Source organism: Panthera uncia, assembly GCF_023721935.1.
Source record: "Panthera uncia isolate 11264 chromosome A1 unlocalized genomic scaffold, Puncia_PCG_1.0 HiC_scaffold_16, whole genome shotgun sequence".
NCBI lineage: Eukaryota > Metazoa > Chordata > Mammalia > Carnivora > Felidae > Panthera > Panthera uncia.
The window spans coordinates 19,474,237-19,501,660 of NW_026057576.1; the positions used below are offsets into that span (position 1 = coordinate 19,474,237).

The 27,424-nt window shown below is 40.9% G+C and overlaps 1 protein-coding gene across 1 annotated transcript; it reads right to left on the reverse strand.

The window, feature by feature from the left end:
• Nucleotides 1-8: 8 nt before the first annotated feature.
• RNASEH2B (ribonuclease H2 subunit B) lies at nt 9-27,424 on the reverse strand (the record flags this gene model as incomplete). Its single annotated transcript, XM_049647310.1, has 3 exons — nt 9-749; nt 2,617-2,688; nt 26,821-27,424. Coding segments are annotated over 3 exons (792 nt in total), but the record flags the coding sequence as incomplete, so codon positions are not given.

Sequence of the window (27,424 nt, forward strand, 5' to 3'; positions counted from 1 at the left end):
CCCCCCCAACTGCCAGAACCATCAGAACAACATGCGGTTTACTTTTTCCTTCTGAGTCAATACTACCCCCAAATTAGAACATTAAAAGAAACAGAACTTTCTTCGGTGTTGAGTATATGTGTGTGTTGGGGGTATGTTGGGGTGGGGGCAGCAGTGATTTATGTGACAAAGCATTAAAAAATCTGTTACATTCTATCTTATTTTAGAAGCAATATCGGTATTCATTTGCAAAGAAATAAGATGTTAAAACTTGAAAATCTTCAAAAGTGTCTAACAGAAGAGCAAAGAGTTCCCAGTCTGTGCAATGTGCAGTGAAAATGAAAGATTTGTACTTTCCGTGGTAGGAAGATCCTCTAATTTCTGACTAAGGACATGTCAATGTTTTAGGAGACAAAGCAGAGGCATTTGTTTAAATTTTCCTACTATCTAAGACATGTAGGTATTGATTTAAGCTTGCTCAAATTATCTTTCCTTTCCCCTTGATTAAGCCCTGCTCTGGTGCCAAGGAAGGCTAAGGCATGGACCAGACTCCAAACTGGGCAGACAGGCCTGTACCAACCCCCACACCCCCACCATGCATGAAGGTTGGAAAAGTTAGAGTATGTGTTTAGTTAATGGAAACGTATACGCTAGTCACTTACCTGATTGAACTGACTGATTTATAAACCAAGAATGGTGTTTTTCCTTGAAAACTTTTATTTCAAACAGCTGCTGTAGACACATATTGAACAAGTAAATGGTTCCTTCCCCTGTTAAGACAAATCTGTTTTTTATTTGTAAGTTTTCACACACACACAAAAAATCAAAAGACTGTCCAATAGTTCTGAGGAATGTTCCTAATATGAACATAAACATACATAGATATATTCTACACAAACTGACTCCAAGGAAAGCTTATAGCTATTATATACAGATGCTTGTTTTCCAGCTCTATAATCCTCACTGAACTTAAACCAATAAATACAAAAGTACAAGCCATTCATCTTAACTGCTACAAAGCCTCTCACTGAATCCTCCGTTAGATCATGAGGGGAAGCCCATTATTAAACTACCCAAACCTAATGGTTCAGCCAGATGAAGTGAGCTGGCATGTGGGTCCTTGTCAACAGTGCAGCGTGTGGCTCCGCACACAGAGGGCCCAAGAAAGCGACGGATCCTACACACCCCAGGGCCAGCTCGAAGTGAGAAAAGGCGAGGGCCCTTCAATGCATGAAGTCTTTTTCTAACCACAGCACTGTCAAGGACCCTGAGTTTGAATCCGTGGGTACCACATGCTTGGCGTGTGCCGTTGGGGAAGTTATGGAAACCTTTCTGTGCCTCTGTTTCCATTCCTGTAAAACGGAAGCAATACTGAAGCTACCTCACAGGTTTTTGTAAGGGGTAGAAAGACAGAATATATGTAAAGTTCCTAAAACAGTACTCGGCACATAGTAAACGCTCAGCAAATGTTAGCCTTTATTTTTCCACAGCCAGCGTAGAAGATGCAAACATTTGTTCTTCTGTTGTTTACAGACAATTTAGACAAAATGGAAATTTTACAAGAAGCTTAGCTTTTTTTTTTATACCTTTATTTTCGTTTGATTCTGTACAACCTTTACCACTACCTAAGACTTCTCTTGAACAAAATTGCCCACCTCAGCTTAGTCTCACATCCAGGGAGGAGTGCCACATAACGTAGCTGACTGATTTCATTTTCAATTCAAATTCAATTTCATCTTGAGGAAAGAAAACTGGAGGAAGCCAGGAAATTCTGCCTCACTTGTGGCTTCTATTTGTATGTCTTTCCATCAACAATAATAACAAGGCACTACCCATTGGCTTTCCCTTGCTTTCACTATTCAATATTGTACCCGCCAGCACAATGCTCTAATTTGCTAAGTATTAGGTGTCTACTCAAAGCCTTATAAAATAACTTTATAACATAAACCTTGTAAAATAAATGAATGAAAAAACAATCCCACATAAAGACAAATATCAATATTACAGTATATTTACGGTACACTTTAACATTTTTGCCTAAAAATTAGAAAACAAAATGCACTGAATATAAAGTTAAACTGAAACGGGTTGCAATAAAATAGGTATCTCCGTATGCAATGCTTTTAATATAAAAAATTCGCCCCTTGACTGGGAACGAATATACTGCCTTTTGGTCAGAACAAAATAAGGAAAGTACCGCTAAAAATGAAACCACTCACAATCTTGGCATGTCAAGTAAAAACTTTTTTTTTTTTCACTCTGGTTGTTTATTTTACTTTACAACATAAAATGAATATAAGTGGAGGCTAATGTTGGATAACTACTCTAAGAAGAGTTGGCTTAAGAAAGCTAAAGAAAATTAGTCCGTTTTCCGAGAGAAACCAAACATGCCACTTTTTTGTCCTGCGTGCATTTCTGACGAGTGAATGGTCTACAGATTTAAATTACAACAACAACAAAAATGTTTAGGTCAAGCTTGTTTTGATCATCCAGTAATGCCAGCTTACCTTTCAAAGCTATTAAGGAAGGACAAACATACACGGTAATAAGTATGTACACTTTGGGGCAGCAGTGTTTAAAAAACATTAAAGTTACAATTCTCAGAGGCGGTGAGGAAGAGAGAGGAGAAAAGCTTACCTGAACACGGGTTCACCAGTTTGACAAACATAAGCCCACTTTTCATCTTCTTTGAAGCATCTTTGAAATATTCTGAAAAGAAACAATGAGTCTGTAAGATTAAAGGGCATTTGCTTTGTTGCTCACCTTATTTAGTTTACTTGGTTTTTCTTCCCTCTGTTTATATGGTTTTCTTTGTAAAACCTTTAACTTCATTAGAGTTGGACCTTCTGGGTCATACTTAGAGAGGCTTCTCTTCCTCAAGCTTATGTGAATCACCTGTATTTTCTCCAAACACCTTAACATTGTATCTTCAATCTATCTGAAATATATCTGGGTGTAAGATATGGAGAGGAGATCCAGTTTTTTCTTTTTTTTTTTCAGTGATTTGTCCAGTTGTCCCAACACTATCTTCTGAAGGACTCATTACTGAAACAAGTCCTTTATGCTGAATGTTTAAAATACATTTATAAGTCTGTCTATGGAAATTCTATTTTGGTCCACTAATCTGTGTCTGCTTTAGCATTATTACTTCAATATTTCAATTATTATGGCTTTAAAATGCACTTTATTACCTGTTGAAGTAAGTTCTCGTGGTATGTTTCCTCTACAATATTTTCCTGTCCAAGTTTTAATTGTGTAGATCGAAACACAAAAGATCATGACAATTTTATTTATAACATTTCTTCCAGACGTTTTAAATGCACGTTCATAGAAGCTATTTGGAGAATCTCTCTCCAAAAGGAACAAAGGGGCTCTACTAATCGAGCAGAGCAACAACCTACCAAAGAGCAAATGGGAGAGCTTTGGGGTAAGGACTGGCACTTCGGTGTGTTTTCTTTCTGTGGCCCACATTCCCTTCACCCCATTTCGGATCTTCATAAACTTAAATACAGCAAGCATGATTAGAAATCGGCTTACTCGTACATGGTTAAAATACAACTTTCTTCTTAAAATAATAGTAACACCAAATATATAAAGGTTTAAAAACCCTAATTTTGAGATTTCTACTTGCAACTAAATGGAGTAACAGGAAGCTGATTTATCCTCCCACCTGAAACAACCAAAACAGTAACAACCATGACAACAACAATAAAATACATGAAACAACTGTTTTCAAGACGCTGGGCATTGAACCCTGCAGGACAGTGACCCCGGAGGGATGGGAGACAACCGAGGTGTGCCCTGTGAATGCCCCAGCTTATTGCTTTGAGAGAGTTTCCGGTCCACAGAGCAGAATGGAAGGCCCCCGGTGAAGCCTGGCAGACTCCCTTTTAGAGGTGGAGCGGAGAGTTCTAGAGACATCACGGCTACAGTTCACAGGGCAGTTTACGGGAAAGGAGAGTGCTACAAAGAAAGAAAACGCCATAGATGTGCAAAGGTACTGCTTGAGTACTCAACGGAGTACTGATCAGTGCATGCATATGATGACACTACCTGAGGGCCAGGAGACGAGCCACCCGCATTGGATTAGAGGGAGCAGGACCTCACGCTCACTCAGGGCTCCAAATTCCAGATGGACTGGAAAACCTCACAATTCAGAGCACTCAAAAGGGCCTTGCCTCAACAGTGGGGAGCAGATAGCCCTAGACTAAATGCTGCTGTGGTCCCAGCAAACTAATTTTAAAAGCAAGACCTAAAAGGATCAAACTGTTTCTAAGTACCTCCTCTGTGCTCCAGAATGAAGCTCAAGATTATTTATAAGAATACAAAAGTATTCATCAGCCACAAAGGTAAAATTCACAATGTCTGGCATCTAATCGAATGTTACTGGGCATTCAAAGAAGCGGGAAAATATGGCCTGTAATGAGAAAAATAAAGAAATCAATATTGAGAGAAGGGTACTGATATTAGACACAGATGTTAGAATGAACAGGCAAGGGCATAAGAACCGTATTCCTCATGCACAAAAAATTAAATACAGAGACATAGTTTTTTTTTTTTTTTAAAGACCCAAATTAAAATGAAAAATACACTATATGGGATTAACGGTGGGAGAAAAGATTAATGAACTGAAGACATAGCAATAGAAACTATGTAAAATGAAAACACAGAGAAAAAAGAATGAAAAATAAATAGAGTATCAGTGAACTGTGGGACAGCTTCAAGCATCCTAATAATATACATGTCACTGGAGTTCTGAAAGGGGATGTGGGGAACAGAAAAAATATTTGAAGAAATTATGGCTAAATATTTTCAAATCTGATGAAAACAATAAACCCACACATCCATGAGGTTCAATAAACCCAAAGGACAGAAAGAGGAATAAACTATACATCATAATCAATAGCTCAAAGCCAGTAATAAAGAGACAAATCTTAAAAACAGACAGAAGAAAAGAGGACACATTTATGTACAGAGGAACAAAACTAAAAATGGCAGCAAATTTCTTGTTGGAAATAATGCAAGCCAGAAGACAACAGAAACATCTTTAGAGCACTGAAAGAAAACATGATGATCCTCGAGAGAAATACCCTTGAAAAATGAGGGTGATTAAAATAGACTTTTTCGGACAGCAAGAGCTGAAAGCAATAACCACCAACAGACCCATACTACCAAGGAATGCTAAAAGAAGTCCCGGAAAAAGGGAATACGATACCAGATGAAAATATGAATCTAAACAAAGAAATGAAGAGTGCCGTTAATGGTGACTACAGGGGCAAATCACTAAGAATTTTTTTATTACTTGAATCTCTTTAGATCACTGACTAAACAAAAATAACAAGTTAGTGTGGGGCTTACCACCTACATATAAATGAAATACATGACGACAATAGCACGAAGGCCAGGATGGGGGAAATGAAAGCATACTGTTGTGAGTTTCTTATGCCGTCTCAGTCTTAAAAAAGCAGAAAGAGAGTAAAAGCAGTTACAAAGGGCAGATGAGATACAGAGAAAACAAACAGAGGCTGACAGACGCAAACCTAACCCTATTAATCGTCACATGTGACATAAATCTCTGCGCACCCCAATTCAAAGGCAGAAGTTTTCAGATTGGTTAAAAACGTTAGGTAATACCATATGCTGCCTGTAAGAGACATACTTGAAAGCACTAGCAGATTACAATGAAGGAAGAAGATACATCACCCTTATCATGCTACTTATAAAAACAAAGATGAAATAGCTCTGCTAATAACAGACACAGAATATTACCAGGAACGAAGAAGGTCATCTCACTGACTGACTGGTTTCACTTAGCATTATACCCTTTAGCTCCATCCACGTTGCTGAAAATGGTGATTTCATTCTTTTGTTATGGCTGAGTAATATTCCGTCATATATTTATCATCTCTTCTTTATCCACTCATCAGTCGACAGACACTAGGGTTGCTGCCGTATCTTGGCTACTGTAAATAACGCTGCAATAACCATACAGGGGCACGTATCTTTTCAAATTAGTGTTTTCATTTCTTTGAGTAAATTTCCAGTAGTGAAATTACTGGATCATACGGTGATTCTATTTTTAATTTTTTTGAGGAAACTCCATACCGTTTTCCATATGATTTCACTCATATTTAGAATTTAAAAAAACGAAAAAAGATAAAAAGAGACAAAAAAACGGACTCTGAACTACAGATAACTGACGGCTACCAGAGGGGAGGTGGGTTGGGGGATGGGTGAAATAGATGATGGGGACAAAGAATACACGTACTATGATGAGCACTGCGTAATGTATAGAATTGTAGAATCACTGTATTGTACCCCGGAAACTAATGTATGTATGTGCCAATAAAACTCTACTGGAATTTAAAAAAATAATTTTTTTAAAGCCGGTCATGTCATTTCACAATGAGAAAAAGACCAAGAGGAAATCATCTTAAATGTTTACGCTCACAAATACAGAGCCGCAGGATGTGCCAACCCTCAGAGAACCCTCTGCCCCATCTTCAACCCTTGGCAACCACTAAATCTGTTCTCCGTCTCTACAGTTTTGTGCTTTGGGAGAATGTGATACAAATGGAACCATACCGATTTAATTTTAAGAATCTTTTAAGACTTTCCTTTCTGCAACTTGTAAAAATGTAAAGGATAAAGTTTAGCACTGTTAAAAACGTTTCCACAAAACGAAAACAGGTTTTGGTTTCTCTCCTTGCCCCTGCCGTTTCTCACTTGTCCAGCCTTGCTTATCTCCATTGTGTCTCCAGGCACAGAAAAGGCGACCTCTCTCTTTCGGCAATACACCCTTTATTTTATATCAATACCACAGTAAATCTTTCACCGTTAACTCGGTGAATCATTATTGATTTTTTCTGTTTCCTTTTTTTTTTTTTAATAGAAAGTGCCAGTTGTGGTGATTCTTGCCAGGTCTCCTTCAGCCTTCCCATTCCTGCAGAGCTTAAAATAATTAAAATTTACAAACACCAAAGGGCCAAAAAATATATTTTTAACAACTAGACAAGGGAAGCACTGTTTCCATTTTTCTCAGGAAGAGCGCTAAGTCCGAGGATTAGGTATGGCCTAAAATGTCAAACTGTAAGAACTTTGGATTTACTAAGCACAAATAAATACTGACAATGTGTTCTGCTGCAAATGCCAGGGTTCTCTGGAATATACTTTGAGAGGTATTAGTGTAGATAATGCTGAAATGTCTATTTGGTAGGGAAGAAAAGTCATCTTTTCTCAGTCGTGCCAATAAAATGAACTGCTGTTGGACTCAATCTTTCAACACAGAATTCCAAGTGAGATGCTATACTCAGGTTGTTTTTCCTCTTCAACGACACAATGGATTTTAAAACTAATCTCTCCTCCCTACTTCAGTCATTCATTTATTAACTATTGATTAGCAAAGCCGACCCAGCCTCTACCCATGAGACGCTTTTGGACTTTCCATGGAAGAGCAAGATATTGGGTGAAATTATCACACAAATGTGGACTCCAAATATAACAGCTGCTAAGATGAAAAAAAACATGGAACTTGAGACCTTAAGACAGAGGATAACAACAGAGACGAGGAGGTCTAAGGCCTCCGGTGCCTAGCAATGGTTAAGTACTTTCCTTTGATGGCTAAGAAGTCAAAGGAATTATGCATTCACTTCACCAGCTAAATCTTCCCTTGTCTCCTGGGCCCAACCCAAGCCACAGAAGGGTTTTGTTTGATGTGTGCCTTTAAAAAAAATCTGAATTTAGGTGCCAATATTCGGAAATCAGGTGATTTTACATAAAGTGCAGACTGCAAATTAAGTATATTTTCCCTAAACGTGAAAAAAAAATTACTAGGCAAAGATTTTGCCTTGTGCAATCAAAGAAACCTGGCAACAACAAGCTAACTTTGTGAAACCCCAACTACCACTCTCTAGTTCCCGTATTCCCCTAGGGCAGCTCGTACATCCATCCCATGGTCAGACCATTGACAGATGCCACATATGTCCTCACTGAACTGCATTCTTGTCTGCTAGATTCTGTGTACCCACAGCAGGACCTAACAAGTATCAAGTGCTGAATAAATAACCATTTAGTAATAGACACCACCCTCTTACCGAATCTTTTTTATTTTATTGCCAATCTTTATTTTATTTTATAACCAGTTTTCTGTTACCAGCCCAGGTATTAACCTAGGCACTGAGGATACAGCTGTGAATAAAACAAGGCCCCGGTTCTCAAAGCAAGACTGCATTCATTACACCCCTTTATCTCCGACTACTTCTTCTCCACCCAATTTCATCAATCCCCATGCTCTACCCTTAACCTCTCAATCATCCAGTGCTACAGGACAGGGGATAGGGCCCACATGTACCAGAACCTGGAGGCCCTGGGTCCAGAACAGAAATAACATGCATTCCACAAATGTGAGTCACTTAGAAAATTTTAAATCGGTAAAATAAAAATTAAAAATAGGTAAAATGAGTGTCAATGATATATTTTACTTAACCCAATATACCTAAAGTATTTTCATAACATCAGATTCTGTGTCTCCCTCTCTCTCTGACCCTTCCCCATTCATGCTCTGTCTCTCTCTGTCTCAAAAGTAAATAAACGTTTAAAAAAATTGAAAAAAAAAACATTAAAAAAAAAAACTTTCGTGTGAAATGTGTTAGCATGTTACCTGTTTTTTATAGATGTGCTCTATCAGACTAAGAAAGTTCCCTATTCCTAATTTTTTAACTTTTTTTTTTTTTAATCATGAAAAGTACTGTATTTTTTCAAATGCTGTTTCTGTGGCTATTGAGATGGTTATGTGGTTTGGGGCTTTTATTTTATTAAAATGGTATATTGATTGATTTCAGTATGTTGAACTAACCGTGCATTCCTAGGATAAATCCCACTTGGTCATGGTTTATAATCCTTTTCTACATACTCCTGGATTTAGTTTGCTAGTTGTTGAGCACTTTTGCATCTATGTTTGCTAGGGATATTGATCTATACTTTTCCTATGCCTTTGTCTGGTTTTGGTATGAAAGTAATACTGGCCTTACAGAATGAGTTGGGAAATGTTCTTTTTCCTTTTGAAAAGTTTAAAAAGGATTAATATTAATATGTTAAATGTTTTTTTAATTTTTTTTTAACGTTTATTTATTTTTGAGACAGAGAGAGACAGAGCATGAACAGGGGAGGGTCAGAGAGAGAGGGAGACACAGAATCCGAAACAGGCTCCAGGCGCCGAGCTGTCAGCACAGAGCCCGACGCGGGGCTCGAACTCACAGACCGTGAGATCATGACCTGAGCCGAAGTCGGACGCTTAACCGACTGAGCCACCCAGGCGCCCCAATATGTTAAATGTTTCGTGGACTTTATCAGTTAAACTATGTAGGATTGGGCTTTTTTTTTTTTCCTATGGGAAACTTAATTTACTAACTTCTTTACTTGCTATAGGTCCATTTAGATTGTCTATTTCTTCCTGAGTTGGCTTTGGTAATTTATGCCACTCTAGGAATTTGTGCATTTTATCTAAGTTATCTATTTTATGGGAATACAGTTGTTCACAGCGTTCCCCAGGGTCCTTTTTAATTTCTGTAAGATCATTAGTGATGTCCCCTCTTGCATTCCTGATTTTAGTAATTTGAATCTTCTCTCTCTTTCTCTCCCCTCCCCTCTCTTTTTGTGGTCATTCTAACTAAAGATTAGGCAATTTCATTGATCTCTTCAAAAGGACCAACTTTGGCTTCATTGATTTTTCTCTATGTTGTTTTTCTATTCTCTCCTTTGTTTATTTCTGCTCTGATCTTCATTTCTTTCCTTCTATTTGCTTTGGGTTTGGTTTGTTCTCCTTTTTCTAGTTTCTTGAACTGGAAGTTTAGATTATTTGAGATCTTTCTCCTTTTTAGATATAGCCATATACAACTACATATTTTGCTCTAAACACTCATATGTCTGCATCTCTTCTGTTTTTGATATATAATGTATCATTTTCATTCGATTCATTTGATCCATTGGTTATTTTAAGAGTGTGTTGTTTAATTTCCACGTATTTGTGAATTTCCAAAATTTCTTTCTGTTATTGCTTTCTATTTTCACTTCAGTGTTTTTGGAGAGCATATTCTGTATAATATCAATCCTTTTAAATTTACTGAGGTTTGTTCTATGGCCTGTGATATGGTCATTTCTGGAGAATGTTTCATGTTCACTTAAGGAGAATGTGTATTCCACAATTATTGAGTGTTCTATGGATGTCTCTTTAGTCGTTTTACAGTGTTGGTCAAGTCTTCTATTCCCTTGATGATCTTCCTCTTAGTTGTATTAGCCATATTGGAAATGGATTATTTAGATCTCCCACTAATATTATTCAATTGTGTATATATACCTTCAATTTGATCAGTTTTTGGTTTGTCTATTTTGGGGCTCTGTTGTTAGGTGTATATATGTTATATAATAGACTAACATTATTATCATTATAAAGTATCTACTCTTGTGTCTAGCAACAATTTCTGTCTTAAAGTCTATTTCATATGATTAGTAGAGCCATTCAACTCTCCTTTGGTTACTGTTTGCATTATACCTTTTCCCATCTGTTTATTTTCAACCTATGTGTGTCTTTTAATTTAAAGTGTGCACCTGGTAGATAACATATAGTTGCATCATGCCTCCCCATTGTGCCAATCTCTGCCTTTTAATAGGAATGTTTAATGCATTTACCTTTAATGTAATTACAGATAAGGTAGGATTTATATCTGCCATTTAACTTTATTTTCTATATGTCATATGGTTTTGATCCTGTATTCCTCTATTATTGCCTTCTTTTGTGTTTAATAGATATCTTCTAGGGCATTATTTTAATTCCCTTGTCATTTCTTTTACCATACTTTTGGGGGAGCAATTTTCTCAGTTGTTGTCTTGAGAGTTATAATTAGCAACCTAACTTACAACAATGTAGCTCAAATTAATATTAACTTGAAAATTTCAATAGTATCTAGAAATTTTCCCACAATATATTCCTTTTCCCCTCCTTCCTTTGTGCTATTACTATGTGCCATATATCTATGTGTGTGTGTACATATATACATATACACACAAATTATCTTTATCTATGATAAGCCCATCAACCATTTTATATTTTTTGCTTATGAAGTTATATTTTAAATCAGATAGAAAAGAGTTACAAACAAAAGTACATTTTTACTGTCTTTTGTAGTTATCTATATTTATCTTTACCAGTGCTCTGCATTCTTTGTGTGGATTCAAGTTACCATCTAGTCTCTTTTCCTTTCAGTTGGAAGGACTAACTTCATGATTTTTGAGGGTCAAGTTTACTAGTGATGAATTCTCTCAGTTCTTCTGTATCTGAGAATCCTTCAGTTATGAAGGGTAGTTTTGCCAGATACAGAATTCTTGGTTGAGTATCTTTTTCTCTCAGCATCTTGAATATGCCATCCAACTAACTTCTGGGCTCTTTGATTTCTAATGAGAAGTCAGCTATTCATCTTACTGAGGATCTCTGTACTTGATAAATCACTTGCTCTTGATGCATTCAAGATTCTTTCTTCGTCATTTGACAGTTTGACTATGCTGTGTGTAGGCATGGATCTCTTTCTGTTTATCCTACTTAGAGTTTGTTGAGATTCTTAGATATGTAATGTTTTTCATCAAATTTGGGTCTGGCCATTCTTCAAATATTCTTTTTACCTCTTTCTCTCTTCTCTTGCTGGGACTCCCACTATACATATGTCAGCTATGCTTGGTGGTATGCTATAGGTCTCTGAGACTATGTTCAGTTTTCTTAATATTTTTATCTCTCTGTTCCTTAGGCTAGATAATCTTAATTGGCTTATCTTCAAGTTTTGCTAATTCTTTCCTCTGTCAGCTCAAATCTGCTATTGAACCTGCTCATGAATTTTTCATTTCAGTTATTATACTTTTCAACTCTGGAATTTATATATTCTTTTATAATTTCTATCTCTTTTTATTGATATACTTTATTTTGTGAGACTTCATTATCATACTTTAATTTTTTAGATATAATTGGTTGTAGTTCTTTGAATGTATTTATAAGAGCTGATTAAAATCTTCACAGAATAAGTCCAACAACTGGGCCCCCTCAGGGACAGTTTCTATTGACTACTTTTTTCTTCTCCTGTGTACAAACCTACTTTCCTATTTCTTCAGGTGTCCCACACCCTTAAAAAAAAAAAAACAAAAAGCTAGACATTTTAGATAATATAATGATTGATGTGACAATTCTGAAAATCAGAACCCCCTGCACCAAGTCCCTAGGATTTATTGTTGTTGCTGCTTTTTGTCATCATTGTAGTTGTTGCTGTTTTTTTAGTGACCTTCCTGGACTAATCCTATAAAGTCTGTTACGCTTGTAACCACTGATGTCTCAGTTAGTTTAGTGGTTAGCTAATGAGTAGTCAGAGATTCCCTTAAATGTTTTGAACAAATAAGCCTTCCAACATTTGCTAAGGAGTTCTGCATGTGTTTTGGGACATGCCCTCAACACTCAACCAATTTAAACTTCTACCTTACCTTTTATTTACTGCTTACCTAAATGTGAGAGATTAGGGCCCTCTCAGGTCTCTCCTGGGCATGCATACCGTCCTGAATATGTGCTCTGCCTTTTAATTTCCTAGGAATATGTCAGAGCTTTTCAAAGTCCCTTATGGATATCTTCTCCTCGTACCTTCCTTTTAAGTTTTTGGCCAGGTTCTTATTTGCCCAATTGCGATTGCTCCCTCAGGAGCTGATATATTAACAACTGCCACTGATTATTTTTGACAAAGGCCCTGGGGACAGGGTATTTCCTGCAGAGCAAGTTCTGAGCTCCAATCTAGCTTTTCTAGGGAACTGCAAGACAGGTCAAATAGGGACAAGCTCTGGGAATGGAACATTTGGAGAAGCTCCAACAAGGCCTGTCCCGTCCAGGGGTTGCAATGCTGCTGGTTTTTACAAGCACCATGTATGCAAGACTGTTGGTTTTCAAGGTTCCTGTAGACCTGGAGAGAGGGAGATGTGAGCAGTTCAAGTTACAATGCCACAAACCCTGCTTAATGAGATTCAGCAGTTTTTCTTGAATAAACACTTCTCAGATTGTTGGAAGACTTTGGCTAATTTCAAGAGTTTTGAAAAAGTTGATTTTGGCCATCTTTGCCAATGTTTTCATTGCTTTTATGGAGGGGTGGATTTACCCCCACCGAATCTTGAAGGCTTAGCATGAGTAAAGAACTCATATTGCTATAAGACTTCTGATAAATTCTTTAGTCTATACCTGGCCTTAGGCACACAAAGTTACTTGCGACTATAAATTAAAGGCTCTATAAAAGTCACAGTGTTTTTATTTTCATTTAAATCTGGAAAATTCTGGGTCATCCTATGGACTATTTCCTTACCCACAAGCTTAAAAGTTCTATCTTTTTTCTAACTTTTACCTGCATCTAGCACAGCTGAAGGACAGCAAAATTAATTAAGGAAGGAAAAAAAATCTGCGTTTAGAAAGAATAAGAAGTGTATGAGAGTGGGAGTTGGAAAAGGGTTGTCCTCTATTAACCTAGTTGTAACTAAGGCCTATTTCTTTGATAATGTCAGCACAAAAAAAGAGTACAAGATCCAGAGACAAAGAGGTCCGCATAACCCACTCTCAGTTCCTTTTCTTGCTCAGCAGTATGAACTTCGGCACAGTATGAACTGTGTGCCTCAGTTGTTTCATTTATAAAATAATTTTATAGATTTTTTTAAAGAAAAAAAAATTTTAATGTTTTATTTATTTTTGAAACAGAGAGAGACAGAGCATGAGCAGGGGAGGGGCAGAGAGAGAGGGAGGCACAGAATCCGAAGCAGGCTCCAGGCTCCAAGCTGTCAGCACAGAGCCTGACGCGGGGCTCGAACTCACAAACCGCGAGATCATGACCTGAGCCGAAGTCGGACGCTTAACTGACTGAGTCACCCAGGCGCCCCCAAATTTTATAAGTTTTTCTTAAACTTAAGTATATGTCAAAGTGCCTAGAACATGTAATAAACAATTAAAAATCAGTTCCCTTTCTCTCAGTGACATGGAAACATTAAGAATATGCAGGGAATAATAAGATCAAAATATAAAGGTTAAAAATTCTAAACACAGAATTACCTAAGGGCTTAATGATTAGCTTTTTAAGAAGAGACTAAGTTAGGACCAGGATATCCTTTTCTAAAAGCCAAAACACAATATTCATTTTAGGGGCGAAAATGAAGATAATCCAACATACAGTAAAGTACCCAGCAGTTTTTGGCACATGGAATGTGCTCAATAAACGTTACATGAATGCGTTGTTTGACTTTAGAAAAAGCTCAGTAAGAAACAGTAAAACAAGTTTTGATAACCAACAAGTTGAACTTCATTTATCTAGAAAATTGACTCATATGAAACACCTAAAGCTACGCTGAATAAAATAAGATTCAAATTACATTTTTTAAAGAGTAAGCTTCCCACCCTTCTTTTTCTGACTGTTTTCTCTTATGTAAGAGATGACTTAAGCCATGCTGGCCAAAAGTGTTTTCAGAAAAATAAAAAAATTCAGACATAGGTACTTGGTATTTTGGGCCATTTTGGACTCAGTGATATCTCAAACTTGCTAATTGCCAATTGTCTCAAGCCCTGCTAGCTTTTGTCTAACCAATTCCACGGCAGTTTTCTTATGGCCTTTGTGTTTTCTACAAAGACCCAATTTTATGTCCCACTGGTCACCATTAACTCTAGCAGCAAATTCTCCATCTGTTTACCACCCCGATCTAAACACCTCAACAGAAAGGAAAGTCTCATTGCTACCTTCCTGACATTTGAACTTTAAAGAAAACATACCAGTGATCAAGAGACAACTGTGTGCGATGAATGTAAAACAGCAAATAATAGCTAATACGTACTGGGCATCTACCACACCAGGCAACGTCCTTGACACAAGTTACATGATGTCATCCTTCTACTATTTCTATGAGGTAGGTGCTATTTTGATTCCCACTCTTTTGGGTGGAAAACTTGCCCAAAGTTAAGAAACCTGTTCAAGGTCACAGAGCTATGTAGCTGGACAGAGAGCCAAGATTTAAGAGACACTTGAGAGAAACTCTTCATCTCAAATCCCATCCGCATTAACTCAGAAAACACAAACTGCAGCTCTGAGGCGCAGTGACTATCTTGCACGCCTGTTCTCTTACAACGAAGACGTCGCAGACCCATTTGTCTTCTCTTGTTGTGTCCTGTTCAGCTTTGAGGACCAGAGGGTCGTCTAATCAGCTGCCCCCACTCCAATCCAGCCGGCTTCCCACACTGCCAGGGGTGCGGCAGAAGGAAAAGAGGGGCGGGGGTGCTGGGGAAAGCGAGAGAGACAAAAAGGGCTGGATCAAAAAACATATGAACAAACGATGAGAGAAATCTGTCGTGGGAAACAAGAAACATCAGGCGATAAAAACAGATAAAGAAGTTTGACCAAAGGTAAGAAAAGGAAACTGCTCTTCCCATTAGAGAATACAACATCCTCTACACAGTTACATACACCCCCAAGTTTTCACAGAAAACTTGCCTGTGCACAGCGTGTATCACTGCACAGACTTAACCATTATGTAATATTGAAAAGTTAGTCAGGAAGTCTTGTAGAAGCCAAAATGCAACATTATTTTTCATCTTCAGACTACATGGTATGGGCTGTGCCGTTGATACGAAGTTACTTATCAACCAGTTTTTAAACTTGGCAGCTCTTTCTTATCCCTCTCTTGGTTAAGACAAGTTGCTTCGTATCATTTAAAGTTCAAAGACATGAGACAGGAGAAAGAGCCACCTTTTTGCCAAGTGTTCTTATGACTTGGAAGCAACGGACATTTGTCCGTGACCCTGTCTGATTTTTGGCACACAGCAGATAAGCTCTGAGAAACACACACCCGCTGTTACATGGAGAAGAAAGGACAGACATCAAAGCACCATTTACTCTATTTTTAGATACTATATCAAGGCTATTCAGTTTTCTTAAGAAGATCTAATAGGAAAAAAAAAAAAAAAGATGCGAGCATCACTCTCATGCTCATGCAATACCTTGTCCTAAATAGGTTCTGGTTCATTTTTTTGCAGTCATCAGCCATTAGAACATATTCACCCCCCCACCCTTGGTTCTTTTTGGTTTGATCGCCAGGGACAGCTCCTTGGGAACACTTGGCTAGGACACTTGCAATGCACGCAAGACAAATCAGCATAATTTTTAAGTTACTTGCCACTTCCAGGAATGTTAATTTAAGCAATGACTATATGTCTTCCCTTCCCAAGATGTTAACCACTGCCATCAAAGAGATCTGGGTCACTTTCCTGGCTTTGGGGCACTCTGTTTCCTTCAACGCCACAGGAGGCAAACCAAGAAAGCTAGACAGAGGCACGCACCAGAAAAATAATTCTCAAGTAACGGGTTCCTCTAAGAATGTCTTTTTAATTTTAAAGCTTTGAAGAAAAAAGAAAAAACCAAAAACCGGCCTTCACCAAGGCCATAGATGATAAACTTTCCATTTTCTCAAGGCTGCCCCTATCAATAGCCATGTTTCTAGGATGGACCTGTGCGCTGAAGAAGAAACTGATGAAGAACTTCAGGATGGCGGGCAATTCAGAGTCACGAAGACCAACGACACGTACAGATGGAGCTAAGCTTTTGAAATATCTGCGAAGCAGAAATATTCTAGAGAGGCAGAAAGGACAGACCCGACTGGGATGTCTACTGATAACCAGGGCTGGCACCAGGACAGGCGGTGTGCCTGGTCCCTTGTCATCAAACTGACAACAGAGGGAACCCCAGCCCTTTCTGATCCTCCCGCCTCTCCCATCCTGGTGGGATGCCACCATTCGGCCAACAGAGTGGCCTCTGGCCTACAGCAGGGGTCCTAGACACCCAGGGAGGGCCTGGAGTGTCTGCCATTTAATTCCTGTGGGGTGTTGGGACAGATTGTCTGACTTCTCCAAGTCTTGTAAAATGGTGATGATAAAGCTTGCCTTGACTAATTCCCAAGGCCATCGTGAGGGTCAAATACAACAGCAGACATCAAAGTGTACCGCAAAGGTATAAGAGCCAGAAGACACAGGACCTAGAAGATGGGCTTCCTAGAAATTACACAAACCTTGGGTAAACGAAGAAGAGAGCAAGTTACAGCCCAAATCTACTTCTTCATAGGATAAACCTCTGCCCCACCTATACGCCATCTAGCCAAAGAGACCCCCAAGAACTGGGAAACTGAGAATGCTCGGCTGAGACCACCCCGTCACACGCAGTGCAGGCTTCGGGCCAGAGCTCAGGCACACCGGGGGGTGAGGGCAGCAGCTAGCTCTTGCGCTGCCCAGCCTCGCCATTCCTTCTTCTGGAAAAGTGCTCCCTACCCTCCAGAACCCCTCTGTCCTCCCCGTCTCCCACCTGGTGCTGTAGTGGAGGCTGCCCCTCCAAGGCTACAGCTAACGGGGGGTGAGGCTGGGGTTGCATGTGATCACAGTGGGGCCAGTCAAAAGGCTGTAAGAGAAGAAGAGAAAAGGGGCAGCTTCTCCCAGTAGACACTGGGGGATTTGAGGCGTGGGTGCAGCGTGCAGCCTATTATCTACTAAGTGGAGGAAGATGGTTTGAGCAGAGGAAGTAAACTCTCAGGGGGACAGAAGCCCTGGACCTCTAAGCGCTGCAACACCCGAGTCCCAATGCTTGTATACTCTCTACCCCGCCTCTACCCCCAACACACAGCCGGCCCTTCCCAGGGATCAATGAACTGGCTAGCCAGGTTTTGCAACACAGTTAGGATGAAGGTCTCAACATTAAATGCATAGTAATTTCCATACCAAGCCAGATTCATGGTCTACTCAAACTGGCATCCTATTTATGGTAAGCACACCAAGGGACGTTTGCAGGAGGCCATGGTTGTCCTAAAAACTTCAACCTCAAATGGCTTTCAAAGAATCCCAGCTTGCCATTGTGGCCATCATGGTTCTGCGAATTTACGTTCACCTCTCCTGCATCTATTTGTATTTTCAGTCTTTACCCACTCTTAAAGATAATCCATTCAAAATATGCAGTCTATGCTGTGAAGTAATACTTTTTTTTTTAATTGTTTTTTGAGAGAGAGAGAGAGAGAGAGAGAGAGAATGAGCAGGGGAGGGGCAGAGAGAGAGAGAGAGGGAGGGAGAGAATTTCAAGCAGGCTCCACGTTGACAGCACAGAGCCTGATGCAGGGACAAACTATGAGATCATGACCTGAGGCCAAATCAAGAGTCAGAGGCTTAACTGAGCCACCTCGGTGCCCTGAAGCAAAACCTATTTGGTATATTTGTTACAATAGAAATAAATTCAGGGGCACCTGGGTGGCTCAGTTGGTTAAGTGTCTGACCTCAGCTCCGGTCATGATCTTGAAGTTTGTGAGTTGGAGCCCCGCACCGGGCTCTGTGCTGACAGCTTGGAACCTAGAGCCTGCTTCTGATTCTGTGTCTCCCTCTCTCTCTCTCTGCTCCCCCACCACTCATGCTCTGTCTGTCTGTCTCTCTCTCTCTCAAAAATAAACATTAAAAATTTTTTCTTAAAAAAGAAATAAATTCATAGTATAAGTAGAAAGAATAAACAGTGAAATAAAGCTAAAAATAGAAAAATGAGAAAAAAAAAAAGAAAAACACGGAGTTCACACTAGGATACATACAATATAAAAAGACTGGAAAGAAATATTTCCAAAATTGTTATTTCTCAGTGGCAAGATGATAGATAAATTATTTCCTTCTTTATATTTTTCTGCATCGCTAAAGTTTCCGTACTGGGAACTGGGTAAAGTTTCCATACAGCACTGGGTCTGTATTACTGTTCTAATAATATTCTACTATTAAAATATACAGTATAGTATAGCATAGTATAGCGCAGTATAGTCTAATCTATACTACTCTATACTGATAAAGCAGAGCCTCACCAAATGTCTTAGACTCTTGCAGAGAAACTAGCTCCGCCTGGAGACCTCGGCCAGCTTGGATCCTCGGCGTTTCAGAGGCAGATGATAAAACAGGCCTCAGAACATGCAGATCTGACCACTCCAGCAGGCAGCCCATCCCACTTTAGCAACAGTCATACCTGGAAAGGCAAGGTATACCTAGAAAGGCAGATATGTAAAAGGCACGGATAAAGGACCTCTGAACAAAAAAGGCTGGGAGTCCTCAGTGGCACGCCTCTGCTTTCAGAGGCACTGGGCAGGGGAGGGCTCTGGAGCCTCAGGCCAAGGTGCCCAGCACTGAGGAGCTGGTGGTGGTGATGCAGGCGGAACGCACGTGGATTCTCTCCAGCTGCTGGCATGTACTGGGGGTTCGATACATCTTTACATAAAAAGGATAGTGGACAGAATAATCACAAGATGCGTAGGTGGCCGAGAAGGTACCGCGAGCTCGCACACTCACAGGGGAGAGGCTCGGAGGGAAGGTTGCCTGGAGGAGCCAGGGGCTGAGGTTAAGAGACAGGCAGGCATTTGGCAGGCAGAGAACGTGAAGACGAGCAGGCAGGAGAGTCCAGGCAGACCCAAAGTCACGGGCATTCAAACAGAGATATGTTGTATAACCCCAATAACCCTGAGTATCTTAGTGAGGAGTGTGAGTGCAGAGTGAAATAAAGGCAGAAATAGAAAAATGAGAAAAATTGAAGAATACTGGAATTCATTTGTGGTCTATACAAATGGCTTAGCTTTGTGGAAACTAACTTTGAACCAGGCCTTGAAGAAAGGGGTAGGATTTGGATAGAAGTGTAAAAGGAGGACAAAGGGAAGTGTAGCAAAGACTGCAGGAAAAAATGGCACGTGAGACATGCATCCTTCAGTGAATGTTTACCGAATGCCTACTCTGTCCCAGGTCTGGGACTAAGATCTTGGGGTGCAAAGGGGAGCTTAGGAGAAAGAGCTGTTCTCCCCACTGTGGAGATGAGGAAATTGAGGCTTTACAAAGAAGATGCAATTTGTCCAAGGACACAGAGCCAATAAATAGCATAAATCTAGTTTTAGGTATGTTTTATTACAACACTTTAGAAAATACTGATAAGTTGTTTGTGTCTTAACATCATGGTAAAAGCCTAGAGGATATGGGAAAAACCCATGTGCCCCCCTTTTCTGCTATTCAAATAAAAAATTATGTTTTCTTTAGGTAAATACACAGTAGTGGAAGTACTAGCTCATATGGTATTTCTTTTTTATTTTTGTAATGTTTATTTATTTTTTGAGAGAGACAGAGTGCATTGGGGGAGGGGAAGAGAGAAAGGGAGACCCAGAATCCAAAGCAGGCTCCAGGCTCTGAGCTGTCAGCACAGAGCTCAATGCAGGGCTCAAACACAGGCATCATGACCTGAGCCAAGGTTGGAGGCTTAGCCGACTGGGCCACCCAGGTGCCCCTCATATGGCAATTCTACTTTTAATTTTTTGAGGGACCTCCATACTGTTCTCCACAGTGGCTGTACCAGTTTGCATTCCCACTAACAGTGCATGAGGGTTCCTTTTTCTGTACATCCTCACCAATACTTGTTATTTCTTGTCTTTTTGATTTTAGTCATTCTGACAGTTGTGAGGTGACATCTCATTGTGGTTTTGATTTGCATTTCCCTGATGATGAGTGATGGTGAGCATCTTTTCATGTGTCTATTGGCCATCTGGATGTCTTCTTTGGGAAAATGCCTATTCAGGTCTCCTGCCCATTTTTTAATCAAATTATTTGTTTTCCTGATGTTGTGTTGTATAAGTTCTCTCTATATTTTGGATATTAACCCCTTATTGAATATATTATTTGCAAATATATTTTTCCATTCAGTGAGTAGCCTTTTCATTCGGTTGACGGTTTCCTTCACTGTGCAGAAGCTCTTTATTTTGATGTAGTCAAAACTTTTTAAAAAAGCTTTTTATTTTGACATGCTTTTGTTTCCCTTGCCTTAGGTGACCTATCTAGAAAAAGGTTGCTATGGCCATCCCTATATTTATTATAGCGTTATTTGCGGCAGCCAAGATATGGAATCAACCCAAGTGTCCATCAATAGATGAATGGAGAAAGAAGATGTGATTGTGTGTGTGTGTGTGTGTGTGTGTGTGTGTAAAATGTGTGTGTATACATACATACACAATGGAATATTACTTGGCCATAAAAACGATACAATCTTGCTATTTGCAACAACATGGATGGACCTAGAGGGTATTATACTAAGTGAAATAGACAAAGAAAGACAAATACCGTATGATCTCACTTACATGTGGAATATAAACAAAGCAAAGCAAAGTAAACAGCAGAAAAGACCCATAAATACAGAGAACAAACTGACGGTTGCCAGAGGAGAAGAGGTGGGGTGAAGGGGGGTGTGAGATCCAGGTTTCAGTTACAGAATGAGCAAGTCAAGGGAATAAAAGGTAGGGTATGGGGAGGACAGCCAATGGTATCATAGTACTGCAGGGTGTGTGACACAGCAGCTACACTCGTGGTGGGCACAGCACACATAACACACAGAGTGGCTGAAAGACTATGTTGCACACCTAAAACTAACATAACATGAGGTGACAACCATACTCAAATAAAAATTGTGAACATTTCTTACTTTCCTTTTATGAAAACTCTTTTCTGCCCTGGAGGATAAATGTGTGAGAGTTAAAAGTTCTTATAAATATCCCAAATCTTTCGGAACAATTACTAGCGGGACAGTATCAGGCTCAGCTTGACTGCACAACTGACAACCGACTAAGTCCACCCGCTTCAGAGTGTGCTCAGATAGGGCAGATCCAGTGGCCGTCTGAGAAAAGGTCGGTGGAACCGCCACCAAAAAAAGCCTCGTAAAGACAAAACCAGCCTCAGGATTTGTGTGGAAAACGTTAAACATGCTCCATGCTGGGGAACTCAGAGACTCCCGTGCTGCTGACGGCCTGCAGAAGACTATTCAGTAAAAGACAAATCTCCCAAGAAGCGGAGCTTAATTATTCAGAGATTGTCTAAAACCAGTGCTGGAATTGTGCCCCATCTCCTACCAAGTACAGTACAGGTTCCTGCCCTGTGAATAAGCTCTTCTGAAAATAAGGAAGCTTTCAGCCCACAAGCTAGATTTCCAAACACAAACATGCATACATGTAAACAGTGTTGACAAAAACCCAAAAAATCTGGGGTGCCTGGGGTGGCTCAGTCGGTTAAGCGGCCGACTTCGGCTCAGGTCGTGATCTCACGGTCCGTGAGTTCGAGCCCCGCGTCGGGCTCTGTGCTGATGGCTCAGAGCCTGGAGCCTGCTTCAGATTCTGTGTCTCCCTCTCTCTCTGACCCACCCCCGTTCATGCTCTGTCTATCTCTGTCTCCAAAATAAATAAACGTTAAAAAAAAAAAATCTGCTTACAGTTTTCTTCTGACATTAACCATGTGCCTTTAGGTAAAGGAGGAAAAAAGTTTTATTTATTTATGCATTTTAGGGTCACTGAAAAAAAAGTCATTTGGGTCTATAGCAATTCTTCCTTTACCACATACTTCACACTATTATTATTTTTTTTTTTCAAATAAGAGGTGTTTCTTGTGGGCTTATTAAAAAGTTACAAGACTCGAATCAGAAATAACATTAATATAAATTGTCTCTACCATTAATTACAAAAACTACTTTTGCCTTTTAAAGTTGATTTTTTTTTTAATCCTTTAATTAGAACATGGTTCTAAAGCCTGCATTCTCACAATGCTTTCAAATCTATTTCTGTATTCTATTTGGAGAGACAAAGAGGATCGTATTGTTTGTGATCATCATGCTGCCTCTCATAAAAGGCTCATTAATGTATTTGGAATGTCTAAGGTAGGCAGGCAGGCCGGCCTGTGATTCTTACCTCCCCTCCAAAAGCAACCCATCCTCTACCGTGCAAAAGCTAGCACTATTCATGCTGTGGGGAAAGAAGTAACAAATACAATTCTTCTTAAAATGCTTTTGAACGTGTGTTTTCTGGAGATAAAGGTGAATAATTTTATTGCAAAACTTGTCTACAGCTGAAAATGTGATGTGGCATCTACCTTGATCTGGGGGCTTCTTAATCAGGGGGCTGAATGAGGGATGCTTTCAGCCTAAGCTAACCCAAATCAATTTAGTGGTCCTGAGATCATTTCTGCCCTTCCTTTCTTCCCTCACACAACATTAGGGTTTTCCAATGTTTTGACATCTCCTTGGAGATGGTCCAGCCACAGGGTGCAGCCACACAAACAATCCACACAGACTTCTATACTTGGTGAATCGGTTCCCAGCCCACCTTTCACGTTAGGGTCTATCCCAACCTAGTAGAGTTGACAAGTGTACAAAACTTAGACTAGAGAAAAATATTAAGAATATGGCTTAAATATTTATTTTTAGGGCAGCAAAGAGAGATAGAAACTTATACCAAATTCTAAAAGATAGAGATGTTAATGGTCTCTTACAGTAACTAAAACTGTGAATAGGCTAGAACCCACAGGCCTTTTTGGAGAAACACTGAAGGCCATCCCAAACTACAAGAAATGCTTGTCTTGCTTGCATGGGAGGCAGTTCTGTCCCTGGCAGCCTATGAAAGTCAAGGAAGGCCCTAAGCCTTACTACCTCACAAGTATCCTTTCCAAGTTTCAGTTTTTGTTTCTCTGGGAATTTTGACTTCTCCAGAGGAATTAAAAAGCAAGAGGCCTAAACAGTCCTTTTTAATATATCCTTCAACGTATAACACAATGTTATTGTAAACAACTTGATAAACAACATGAACTAAATGGCAAGAAAAAAGTGTCATCCCAAGGACCAGTGGCTTTGCATTTGCCTCATGGGTAAATCTCTAAAGTTCTATTCATCTGTTGGTTAATGAGCTTGTGTTCCAGTAACAGAGTAAGTTCCTCCGATCCCAGAAATGTCCTAAAACTGAGTACAAACGGCTTCCACCAAATATTCTTGAAAAATCTTCTATAATCTTTGTTTTCTTAATTAAGGGCCCAATTTGACTGGCGCTATGGTGCTCACTCCAAGGAGGATATAGTCTCCTTGTCTCAAATGCATAGCTTACCGTAGCTGATTTCTCATCTGCTAGAAAAAACCCACAAATATGTGTCTGTGAAAATGGGCCTTATACCCTGGACTTACACGCACACCCCTGAGGATACAAATTCCGGCCCACGAAAAGAGAGCTAAACCTGGGGCTGGCCATTCCTACTCCTCTCTACCCACTCCCAAGGGCTATCTCAGTGCGGGGGTTCGAAGTGGTGTCCACAGACCAGCAGCATCAGCGTCACCTGGGAACTTGTTTGAAATGCACATTCTCAGGCCTCTCCGGAGAGCCACCGACTCAAAAACCCTGGGGGTGGGGCCCAGTTCCCCAGGTGACCTATGCCCTCAAGTTTGAGTGTCATTGTTGCACTGCAGGAACTGTGAAACCACCAATGTTTGTACGCTCAAAGCCTGCAGGTGGCACTAAAGGCCGGCCGGACAGGCAGGAACAGGAAGCTCAAGTAGTGGTAAAGAACAAGCCAGCCAGACAACGCAGCTCCTGAGCAGTTGGCTCAGCCCTCTCCAATGAGTTCATACGCCACAGGACATCTCAGCTTTGAACGGGAAGCAGACTGAACTTCTCACAGTCCAGCAGTAAACACATTAAACCTAAAATTTTCAGGGATATGGGGCGCCTGGGTGGCTCAGTCGGTTGAGCATCTCACTCCTGTGCAGGTCATGATCTCATGGTCTGTGGGTTCGAGCCCCGCGTCGGGCTCTGTGCTGCCAGCTCAGAGCCTGGAGTCTGCTTTGGATTCTGTGTTTACCTCTCTCTCTCTCTGTGTACCTCCCTGCTCATACTTTGTCTCTGTCTCTCTCTCAAAAAGAAGTAAAACATTACATTTTTTTTTTAATTTTCAGGGATGCAATAGTTAATGAAGGTTTTTGTGGGTTTTTTTTAAATGTTTATTTATTTTTGAGACAGAGAGAGACAGAGCATGAACGGGGGAGGGTCAGAGAGAGAGGGGACACAGAATCTGAAGCAGGCTCCAGGCTTTGAGCTGTCAGCACAGAGCCCGATGCGGGGCTCGAACCCACAGACCATGAGATCATGACCTGAGCCGAAGTCAGAAGCTCAACCGACTGAGCCACCCAGGCGCCCCAGGTTTTTGTGTTTAATACGATGAGGATATATGCATTTTCAAGAATGAAAATGCCAATACCAATTAAACAGAACAAAATAAGAAACTCAAATTATCAGCAGCCGTTGTGTGTATCCAAATAATAATAATGCACTTGATTGTGAAAGAACTGGAGTTCCTACCCTTAAAATCTCACTGAATTGATGCGACAAAAACAAGAAGAAGATTTTTCTAATGTAAAACATGTATACGAGTAGGCCTTTGCTAGATTCTATCAAAACCCTGAAATTTGCTTTAATGGTTGTAGCATATATACATCTCCGGGCACCTGGGTGGCTCAGTTGTTTAAGTGTCGGACTCTTGATTTTGGCTCACGTCCAGATCTCAGGGTCGCAAGATGGAGCCCCATGTTGAGCTTGGGATTCTCTCCCTCTCCCTCTCTCTCTGCCTTTCTCCCTCCCTCTCTCTCTCTCTCTCAAATACAAAACTTTTAAAAAACTGCGTATACAAATCTCTGGTGAAGATGTGAAGCAATGGGAACTCTCACACACGGCTGGTGGTAGTGTAAATCGGTATAACCACTTGGGAAAACCGTTAGCAGCATCTACTAAGGCTGAACATACAGATCCCCAAAACCAGTAATTCCACTCTTGGGTACACACGCCAGGGAAATGAGTGCCTCTTTCTACCAAAAGCCTCATAAAAGAATGTTCTTAGAAGTGTAATTCACGGGGTGCCTGGGTGGCTCAGTCAGTTAAGCATCTGGCTCTGGGGTTTCAGCTCAGGTCATGACCTCAAGGTTGGTGAGTTTGAGCCCCGTGTTGGGCTCTGTGCCGACAGTGCAGAGCCTGCTTGGAATTCTCTCTCTCTCCCTCTCTGTCTGCCCCTCCCCCTCTCTCTTGCTTGCTCCCAAAATAAATAAACTTAAAAAAAAAAAAAGTGCAATTCACAATAGTTACCAAGTGGAAACAATCCAAATGTCCACCCACAGCAGAGGAAATAAACAGTATGGATATTCATACAATAAAATACACACAACAACGAAAACACAAATCGACCAATAAACCAAACCACTGCTACACATAATATGGATGAATCTCAAGAAATACTGCTGAGTGAAAGAAGCCAGACCTACAGGAGTACACACTTACCCAAACAGGCAAAACAAATCTCTAGTGACAAAGGTCAGCACTGACCCGTGGCTATCTAGCAGCAAGCATGAGCTTGCTGAAAAAGTTCTACATCTTGACTTGGGGGATGATTACAGGGGTGTACACGTACGTGTACCTAATGAAAATACATGAGTGTATTTGCTGAATTGCACACTTAAATTTGTATACTGTATTGTGTGTAATAACTATAAAGGGAGAAAAAGTGAAACATACACACAAAAATATTCTTGACACACTGTCAGGTAAGAATTTTCAATATTCATCATGAAAGTCTAGATTGCTACATACCTATAACATCATCAGACCATGATTTGTTGTAAAAACACTGCATTTGCTGAGCTAAACCTAAAAATTAAACACAGTGAACCAAGGATTCTCCTTATTTCCAATGTTATGCCATCATATCAATGTATCAACCTACAAGAGGGCCAAACTTGACGGGTTTGCATTCCCTAGTCCCAAACGCCTTTGATTCTGACACTTCCTGGAGCCCATCGCGTGCGGTATCTCACTATCTATTTCTCCAATCCTCTGCAGACCCCGGATGGCCCCTCACCACCTAGGGGGAGGCTGAGAAAGGGCCTGGCTCCATCACTTATGTCATTAACTACCCACCTGACTTTCTTTGAAGGCTTGTCCTAACCTCTACCATCATCTGGGCCTTGTTAGAAAGGTGCACAGCGTCTGAGGCCTTTCCGGGCTCACTGGATCCTATCCAGCAGGAACCCAGAGCTGGGCCAGCTGCCGAGTGGGGAGAGAGAGGGGGGGACAGCAAACTGCCCCCCGAAACAGACACTTCCGGGCCCCACAGCGTGCCGCGAGTCCCTGAGCCCGCGTCATTCTCCACAGGCCTGGGCCGCTCCTTGCAGCCCACCGCAGCCGGAGAAATAACGCTCGGCCCGTTTCTGCGCTTTCGGCGTTGGGTTGCAAACCCCGCAGCCAGCTGTAAGGAGTGACCAAGAGCGGGTGCGACGCGTCGGGGAGAGAATCTGGTCCCACACCGGGGGCCCGGGGACGCGCAGCGCCCGTGCCCGCGGCGCCCGGGCTCCGCGCGGGAGTGGGACCCGCTGGGGTGCGCGCGCAGGGCCGCGAGCGCCGAGAGCCGACGTGGGGCGCGCCCCGCCGCCCCAGGTGGAAGTCCGGCCGCGCGCCGCCGCCGCCGCCGGACCGCGCGGGCGGAGGGCCGGGCGAGGCGCGCCGCCGTTCGGGGCGGGCGTAT